The sequence below is a fragment of the Pollicipes pollicipes genome, unplaced genomic scaffold (genome assembly GCF_011947565.3).
Source record: "Pollicipes pollicipes isolate AB1234 unplaced genomic scaffold, Ppol_2.1 Scaffold_7262;HRSCAF=8765_pilon_pilon_pilon, whole genome shotgun sequence".
In the NCBI taxonomy this organism is placed as follows: Eukaryota; Metazoa; Arthropoda; class Thecostraca; order Pollicipedomorpha; family Pollicipedidae; genus Pollicipes; species Pollicipes pollicipes.
The window spans coordinates 10,412,123-10,421,558 of record NW_023597055.1 but is presented as its reverse complement, the minus strand read 5'-3'; the positions used below and the strand labels follow the sequence as shown (position 1 = coordinate 10,421,558).

The window sequence follows — 9,436 nt, the reverse complement described above, 5'->3', positions numbered from 1 at the left end:
CTAATTTCCATTAACATGGCTAACCCATGTTCGTCTTGATATGCTCAAGATCCTGTCATAACTGATTACTGATAAGAAAACTACGTCATATGGTCTTAAACACGCAAGTGCGCGCTCCCAAGTCATAGCAACGACAGCCCCGACACACGGCGTTGCAGTCTCCATCGCATGCGGCTTCGGCCCTGCGGCTGTAACACTAAGCGATGACCAGTGAACAAACGAAAAAGATGACGCATCTTAAGGGCGATGTCTGGTGAAACAAGTAATTCGGCATGCATGTTATATGTAGTGCAAAAGTAAGCCAAATGCAACCTTAATCTGAAAAGTGGAGGGGGAGGGGGGCAGTTAACATTGCAAGCCCCCCACCTTGAAAAGTGGGGCTCCATGGTCCCCTGGCCCCCTGTTCCTACACCGATGGTCTCAATGGACCAAAAGTAAAATGCAGAGAATAGAGCAGAATACACAATACATGGTGCATGGTTCTGTACGCACAGGATGTACACAAAATTTCTTATAATCTTTTTCCAGTGAAACTGTATGTGAGAAGAATAATGCATGACACTCGGGCTTGTTTAATGAGCACCTGGGGACACATCTACGGAGAGCGTGCGCTCACAATTGGGGGAGGAGGTAGTCGACATACATGCACCAATGGTACACATTATAACATACTTAAACTTTTAGGTGCACATTTCAGCAACGGCATAAGACAATGCGGACCCAGGATATAAGAATCGCTACGTGTCGGTAAACGTTGACAGAGGATAGACTCGCAAGCACCATGCGAAATACTGATTGTTAGCGCTGTTGTTCAGATAACGTATGTTCAGCAATACTAGTCTGCTGATTTATTTTGACACTGATTTCCTGTAGCGAATTGCCTTCTGATCTGTGATACAGTCCAGCGAAACCTTCCTGCCTAGCCATTGATGTCTCGTGCAAGCCTTATCATAGTACCGTGCCTTGCAATAGGATATGGAAGCTTGCATGCTTGATTATTTTGATACTTTCCTTGTCAGGATCTGCACATATTTACAACAGCTACGATCATTCACAGGCCTTTTCAATTGCGCGTTATGTGTTGACTTATTCACAGGTGACCACGTGCACTACCTGGAAATGTTGATTTGTCATAATATTTTGGAAATATTGGCATAGAGTCTTGGCGTAGCCACGGGTCTCCCGGTATACTGACGTACCTGTGTTTTGGCATCGATGTTAAAATTGTGAGAAAAAATCGTGCGTGCGTGCGTGCGTGTGTGTGCGTGTGTGTTTGTGTGTTAAGGTACTGTTTTAAGCATTACCGGGTAGCACACGTGTAAGCATTGCCTTTTTCTTTTAACGAGTGATAAATTTCTGGGTTTGCTCTCATGCGATGAACAGAGGCAGTGTCACCGACTTCCCTTGTAGGGCGAGCATATTTAAAAAACCGAAGTTGTCCTCAGATTTTGGCCATTTTACAGACTGACTTCCTAGATACATGCAACCAAGCACAGCCACCTCTCAGCCCAGCAGGATCTCATGACTTGTTAATCAGTGCGTCCTATTGGACTTGTGTGACTTTAAGTAGCAGAAACGCCGCCATAGCTCCATCAGTTAGTGAGTGCTGCCCAGCCCACATGTGACAGTGTGCACCCCCCCCCCCTCCCCCCTCTGAAAGGAGACCTCATGTTGTTCAATAGGTCCGCTGGAAAAGCCTCTCCTCAACTTACATCTCCCGGCGCCGCCCCTGACAGACCCAATAAATTGACGTGGGGAATCCACATAACTGAAAAGTCTCCACCAATCTGTTGATGCACCAGCTAATTGTTCTAAATGGCATCATGTGCAGTATCTTGACCACAAATGGCTATTCATTGAGCAATATCCTATGATTTGTAATGTAGTGTGCTTTGAAATATGTTACATCCCTGCCCTAATGCCAGTGATACATGATCAGAAACAGGCCATTAACCCGACAGGAAGCCTAAATTATTGGTACCCATACTTTCCCCTCTCTTGCAAGGTTTACTCATTTGGACGCTGTAGGCTAGTTGTGGTGAAGACGTGACAGCGATCACTAAAAATAAAAAGTAGTTGCAACAAGAGGGTCTAGTTTCATAAAGCTATGACCAAACAGCGAACACGCCCCCGGTCAAACAGAGAACAAGTTCCAGGCCGGCTAAGGGCAACGCTGCGACGCTTTCACAGCAGCTCCGCGCGTGTCCAACGCCCCACTCCACGGTACTCGTCTCGTACTCAACGATCACTTGCAAGTCGAGCGCAGCCTCGCCGACCAACAGCATCCGACACCATCTCTGCACCAGCGTGCGAAATTAATCCGTTGCTATGCGACCCCCCCCCCCCACGCCGACCGCATGCTTGTAGTGTTCGCACTGGCGTCGACTGTACGCTCTCGGCCGACGGCGGGCGGAGCAACGCTGCCTACCAATAAGGGCAATTATTCACACCCTGGCGGCCCCCCCCCCCCAAGAACTATTTTGGAAGCTCTGGCCCTTGGGCATTCTGTACCTTGGACAATACGTACGTTGGACATTCTGTACTTTGGACATTCTGTACTTTGGACATTCCGTACCTTGGACACGCTGTACATTGGGCATTACGAAACGGGCTCCTTTCACCCTGCGCCATTTTGGAAGTTATTTCTCATCTTGAACATTGTGTACCTTGGACATTATAAACTTTGGACATTCTGTACCTTGGACATTCTGCACTTTGGACGTTCTGTACCTTTGGACATTCTGTACTTTGGACAATATGAAGGCCTCCCCCAATGTCGCCGGTGTGGGTGCCGTGCCCAGCAGCGCAGGGGAAGGCGGCGCGTTTTTGCCGGCCATCCACCGCAACGGCGGCGTGGCAGCTCCTGCCGCTTCGCAGAACGCGGGCCGCCCTCGACTCGCGGCCCACGGCAGGGGCGATGGCCGCTCTAGCATCCTTGGCTAACGGTACATGATGAGGTCCGGTAGCTGACGCGGGTGGAACGGTCCCCGCCCGGAAAAACGGGCGGGGACGGTTCCGGAAAAACGGTCGACAGGTCGCCGGTTCGAAGGGTGTCGAGCGAGCCTTTTTGTCCGGCGCTCGCGCTCGTCAAATGGGTGGCGTCATGTGCCCGCCTTCTCTCGTCCCTGCAAAAATGGCGCCGGCGCGGTGCCGGCGGCTGCGCGGCCCGCTTTACGACCGGAGTCGGCTGAGGCCGGGCCGACGGAGCGCGACGGCAGAGAGCGCGGGGCGACTAGGGTGAGCACGTGCGGTCTGCTGCCGCGCGACGTGGTCAGCGGCGGAGGCGCGGGGTGCGAGGCGGCAGGCTGGTACCGACCTGCAGGCACGGTCTGCAGGCGCTGGTACTGAGCAGGTGACCGGTGGTGCTGCGCTGGCCACGCCGTCCAGAACTCGGTGGTGCTGGGCGCGGAGCACCGCAGAACAGTGAAAACCGCTGGCTTCGGTCACTGCTGACGTTCGACAGGACCGTTTCAGCCGGAAGGACGCCTCCGAGAACACGTGTGTCGAGACGGCCCTGGTTGTCAAGCAGCGGCTAACCCCAGCGGCTGCCATCGTGCACTTTGGAGCCTGCTGGATCCCGTTAAGCCAGTGACCGGCCCCTCAGTAGGCACCGGCGCCCGCTGCGCTGTGCACCCGCGTCCACGCAGCCGCCGTCTGCCTCTGAGTCGCAGCTGTCCGCCATGACTCCCCGCCTGCTGGCCGTCCTGGCCCTCGTTCAGGTGGTGCTCCCGGAGCCGGCGTGGCTGGCGACAGGACCACTGACTCTGGCGCAACTTGCAGCGGGTCAGCTGTCGAGCACTGATCTGACTGAGAGTCAGCTGACGGAGAGTCAGCTGATGGAGAGTCAGCTGGCGAGCAGCCTGGAGTCGGAGAGCCAGGCGTCAGTGAATCAGCTGACTCTGCAGCAGCTTGCAGAGGGTCAGCTGTCGAGCGCTGATCTGACAGAGAATCAGCTGACGGAGAGCCACCTAACGGAGAGTCAGCTGACGGAGAGCCAGCTGACGGAGAACCAGCTGACGGAGAGTCAGCTGATGGGCAGCCTTGAGTCGGAGACCCAGGCGTCAGCGGGTCAACTGACGGGAGACGGGCGGCCGGGGGACGGGGCGGCGCCGGCCGCCGAGCCGTTCCGAGTATTCTGGAACGTGCCGTCAGCCCCGTGTACCCAGTCTTTCGGCGTCGACCTCAATCCCGGACAGTACGGCTTCACGGTGAACGCCGGCGAGAAGTTCGCTGGGGAGCAGATCGTTCTGCTCTACTCTCCAGGTGATGTACGACAGACAGCGGGCCGAGCATGCACAGCGCGCTGTTCTCACCCGGCGAATCACGCGTTTGCTGTGCTTGAAGCGGACCGTCGGATGGACATGCGGATTTCCTGTCGGTTGACTGGATGCAAAGAACAAATCGACGACTTGCACTAGGATTGCAAAGCTATTCAGCATGACGTATGGGCTTTGCAGATGATGTCGAATCTCCCGGAGTTCATATTGTCACACGCACTATGTCATTTTTCCACTTCCCCCTGAAATCGTCACTCGGCTGACGATTTTCTCCGTTCCCCGCGATCCTGACGCGCGCCGTTTTTCCTCCGGCAGGTTTGTTTCCGAATATTCTGAAGAACGGCTCGGAAGTGAATGGCGGCCTGCCGCAGGTGGGGTCGCTGGACGTCCACCTGAAGCGGTTCCAGGAGGACCTGGAACGATCCGTGCCCGACGTCAACTTCAGCGGTGAGTTGTGGTCTTCTTGCCTCGTGGCTCTCTCTCTCTCTCTCTCTCTCTCTTCCTCTCTCTCTCTCCTCTCTCTCTCCCTCCTCTCGTCATCTCTCTCTCTCTCTCTCTCTCCTCTCTCTCTCTCTCTCTCGCTCTCTCTCTCTCCTCTCTCTCCTCCTCGCTCCTCTCTCTCTCTCTCCTATCTCCCCTCTCTCTCTCATCTCTTCATCTCTCTCTCTCCTCTCTCTACTCTCATCTCCATCTCTCCTCCTCCTCTCTCTCGCACTTGCGGTCTCTCGCCGCGTTCGTTTTGGGCCCGTTCGGTTTGCATGCAAGGTGATCTGACATGCTTTAACGTGCGGGAGACATCAAACAAGATTTTTTTGCGAAAAGCACAATTTGGATGACTTAGTACATCGTGCTAATCAGCCTGTATCCCGAACACTGAAGAGACTTACTGCGGCAGATTGATGAGGGTACAATTTACAACGTATTCATATTCCAATACTTATTCCCACACACCAACATTGGGGTCAAGCACAGCTCTGTCCTTATTGCATGGATTCAAAATCTGAAAATACGCACGTGCTCAACATGACGTCGAGTGTACGAACAATTAGCAGCATGGCCTTCAAATGTCATGGTGTAGCCTCCAGGCAATAATAGGTTAAAAACGCAGTACTCCGTCAGTAATGCATTGGATCCAAATATGACAACGCTTACGGGGTGGCAGTGACGTCACGTTTATACAGCTTTCGTAATCTGACCTTTAGAGGTCACCGTATAGCGTCCAGGCAGTCAGAGAGAAAACGCCGTCACGCATTACTTCACTGGAGGTTAGGCCAACTGAGGGCAAACACCTGATGACGTGGCGAGTACGTTGTCTGATGTCACTGAGCACCGTTGTCAGATCTGGATCCGATATTTTACGGACGGAGAACTGTGGGACCATTTTTCACCTACGGTTGCCTGGAGGCCATACGACGACCTATAGAGGTCAGGCTGCTGGAGTTGTGTGTACTTGATGGCGTGGCGAGCACGTAGCCATTTTCCCGTTTGAAATCCATGCATTAATGGGTGAGATGTGCGTGATCGTGTTTTCGGCGTATATCAATATAGACCCGAATTTGGATACGTGGCAAAGTATACCTACATGTCAGATTATGTGAGATAGAACCACTTGTTTGATACGTAACACTCACCAACGTAGCTTCCGCCTCGTGTGATTTCAACATACTACCGTGACATGATCCAGGAGCATGGTGGCGTCTGGTGTGGACCCTCCTGCAAATCAACGTTTACGTGGGAAAGGGGCGTGTGGTATCTGAGCCCAATGCAAAAACACAACATACCACAGGCCTGTATTTACGCTCAGAAAACAATGTCGAGCCACTCCAATGCACTGAATGTTCCATCCCCAAAGCTGACGCCTCGAGAGCTGACGCTGAGCCCAGCATGACGGGCGTGGGAGTGATCCCCTCCCCCCACCAGGCGTGGGGGTGATCGACTTCGAGGGCTGGACGCCCTGGTTCGCCGCGCTGGCGAGTCCACTCAAGCAGGCGGCGCTACAGCTGGTGCGGCGGCAGCACCCGCAATGGACGGACACCCGCGTCGCCGAACAGGTCAGACGCACGCGGACGGGGGGGGGGGGGGGCGGGTCACTGGGCAGGCCAGCCACGCTAGCACAGACGTGCGGGTGATTCAACGGGTCACGCGGATGAGCCGGCCGGTGAAGCGCCCCCCCCCCCCGCCCTCGGTACCAACACCCACGAACACTCGGTCAAGCCCGGGAGCGCTCGGACCTGTGGTCTGTCTCCCAGACTGAGGAATGATTTGAGCAGCAGCTTGGTTTTGAGGTCTTAAAAGACTTCGAGAAGTGTTCTCCGGACTCCAGGTGAGCTTCGGTTGTGACCCCTTTCTCCCGCAGCTTAGGAGGACCGTGGCGAGGACGCTGAGGTGAGAGGCTCCGGAAAACTGCTGGTGATCTGTTGGTGTTGGTGTTGGTCTCTCCACTTACTCGGGAGGACTTCGCTCCCCGGCCGCTGACCTCAGACCCGGGAGAGATTTGATCCATAGTCCGTGTTATCAGACCTGCGAGGACTTTCATTCGTGATCCGTCTTATCAGACTCGGGAGGACTTGGATCCGTGGCCCGCGTTATCAGATTCGGGATGACTTTGACCGGTGACCGGTGCCGGCAGGCTCGGGAGGACTTTGACCCGTGACCGGTGCCAGCAGGCTCGGGAGGACTTTGACCGGTGACCGGTGCCGGCAGGCTCAGGAGGACTTTGACCCGTAACCGTGCCGGCAGGCTTGGGAGGACTTTGACCCGTGAACGGTGCCGGCAGGCTCGGGAGGACTTTGACCGGTGACCGGTGCCGGCAGGCTCAGGAGGACTTTGACCTGTAACCGTGCCGGCAGGCTTGGGAGGACTTTAACGCGTGACCGGTGCCGGCGGGCTCGGGAGGACTTTGACCGGTGACCGGTTCCGGCAGGCTCGGGAGGACTTTGAGTGGTGGGCTCGCCTGTTCCTTCAGCAGACGCTGGAGGCGGCCGAGCGTGCCCGGCCGGCCGCCGCCTGGGGCTACTACCAGTATCCGCTCTGCGGGAACCTGCACATCCCCAACGGCACCTGTCCGCAGTCATGGCGCGACAAAAACGACCGGTCAGTGCTGCCATTTCGCAGCCGAGCCGGGCAGTAGTAGTGATGCTGGTCACCGCTCGGCGACAACCCATCCCCTTGTGGTCTGTCTGCTGATGGTTGTCGCGACTGCTGCATGCTCCTGTCCCTGTGCCGGCCCGTTGTACCCGCCCGGTACAATCGTGTACTCTACGTGCCGTCATCGCTGCTGGGTACCAGCTGCGTCTTGTACAATCCTGCCCACGTTTGTGTCAGTACCCATTCGTGTATGCACGTTCTCATGGCAACCGCGGGCCCTCCCCCAGCCTTTGCATCGGAAGTGGATTATTCCATTGCTCCTGCCGTCCGCTGCAGGCTGTCGTGGCTCCTGAGCTCCAGCAGCGCCCTGTACCCGTCCGTGTACCTGTTCCGGAACGGGTTTACGGCCGCTGACCGGCGCGCCACGGTGAGGGGCCGCCTGGACGAGGCCCTGCGGCTAGCAGCCGAGGTCCCCGTCTACACGTACACCTGGTTCCAGTACCACGACGATCCCAGTTATCTGTCTGAGGTAAGCCGGCGCCGGTTTGGTTTGTAGGCGGGAGGTGCAATTGGGGCTGCGTTGTTAGGCAGATGAGAAGATTTTACTCAAAACGTCTCGCTGGCCAGCACGTACGCGTAAGTGAAAGATCGCTGGGATGCCGCGACAATGCTTGTGAGCACACTCTCTGTTATACCCGCTGAGCTTGGGTGAAAATGCTGCGGCGTTCAGTGGCGCAGTTTAGATGATGGCGTTGGTGGTAGCGCCAGGAAGGCTGGTACTGGACTTGTCGCACCCTCCCCGCTAGCCTGAGAGTGCCCCTGCCCCACCCTACCCGCCAGCCTGAGAGCGCCCCTGCTCCACTCTCGCCGCCGGTCTGAGAGCGCCCCTGCCCCACCCTCCCCGCCAGTCTGAGAGCGCCCCTGCCCCACCCTCCCCGCCAGCCTGAGAGCGCCCCTGCCCCACCCTCACGGCCAGTCTGAGTGTGCCCCTGCCCCACCCTCACAGCCAGCCTGAGAGCGCTCCTGCCCACCCTACCCGCAAGTCTGAGAGCGCCCCTGCCCCACCCTCACAGCCAGCCTGTGTGCCCCTACCCCACCCTCACCGCCTACCTGAATGCGCCCCTGGCACGGTCGCAGGACGACCTGCTGTCCATGCTGGGCCAGGTGCGCACCCGTGGTCTGCCCGGCGCCGTCATGTGGGGCTCCTACCTCAACTGCGACTCGGTCGCCCAGTGTCACCGGCTGGACGCCTACCTGCGCGAGCGCCTGGGTCCGCTCGTGCGCCGCCTGGTGGCGCTAACACCGGCCGAGGTGCACACGTGGCGCCGCCTGCTGGCCACCCAACGCGGCCGACGCCTGCTGCGGCAGGCGCTCAAGTGGGAGGGTCCGGAGAGCGGCGACGGGCTCGGGGTAGTGTGGTGAGCAGTGTCGGACCGTGAGGCGGAGAGAGGGCGGGAGGAGGCTATACGCTCGAGAGGGGCTGGTGAGGGTGGGAGGAGTCCTCTCTCGACAGAGCTCGGGGATAGCGATGAACAATTATCATAGATACTGCGTTGTGACGAGCAGGGCACAAAATACGCGTGCTATATCTTACGGCGACCGAACAGACTATCGAAATTTAGGCAGATCGTGGACGATATTGGTTGACTGTGCTTCAGAAGTTCAGCACCACTAGTATTAGAAGGCGTGCATCTTCAGTCCTTCAGTTCAGTCGCCAGTTCAGGACGGCAGAGGACAGGCCGCCCTTGGGCCAGCTGCGCCAGGAACGAGCCGAGCCCCTGACGGGCAGGGGGCGCCAGCTGTCAGGGACCGAGGACTGTGGGGCGGCGGGAGAACAGGCATGACGCTGCGCCCCGACCCAGGAGCGGCCCGGGGACGAGCGAACTCCGCGCCCCAAGCGGCGACAGCCACCTGGAAGCTGTCTGCTCGGGCCTTTCCTGCTCGCTTCGGTACTTGACCGCACGATATTCGACCGCTGCGCCAATCCGGCCTACTGCACCGCTTACAGTTATCCGTTTGTTTATGACTGACGTGCAGAGGCGCCCGGTCGACCTGCAACCGTGGCGCCCCGG

At 57.2% G+C, this 9,436-nt stretch overlaps 1 protein-coding gene across 1 annotated transcript; it reads left to right on the top strand.

The window, feature by feature from the left end:
• The first annotated feature begins 3,680 nt into the window (after positions 1-3,680).
• On the top strand, positions 3,681-7,407 carry LOC119113420 (hyaluronidase). Its single transcript, XM_037237737.1, has 5 exons — positions 3,681-4,064; positions 4,167-4,263; positions 4,593-4,724; positions 6,198-6,328; positions 7,201-7,407. Exons 1-5 carry the CDS (start codon positions 3,681-3,683, stop codon positions 7,405-7,407), a joined length of 951 nt encoding a protein of 316 aa, XP_037093632.1.
• Positions 7,408-9,436: the final 2,029 nt, after the last annotated feature.

Excerpts from the sequence above, each read along its gene's own strand:
- LOC119113420 (XM_037237737.1), top strand. The coding sequence starts at position 3,681 with ATGACTCCCCGCCTGCTGGCCGTCCTGGCCCTCGTTCAGGTGGTGCTC. Across the intron at positions 4,725-6,197 it reads GCCCGACGTCAACTTCAGCG|GCGTGGGGGTGATCGACTTC; the intron begins GTGAGTTGTGGT and ends TCCCCCCACCAG. Across the intron at positions 6,329-7,200 it reads ACACCCGCGTCGCCGAACAG|GCTCGGGAGGACTTTGAGTG; the intron begins GTCAGACGCACG and ends CGGTTCCGGCAG.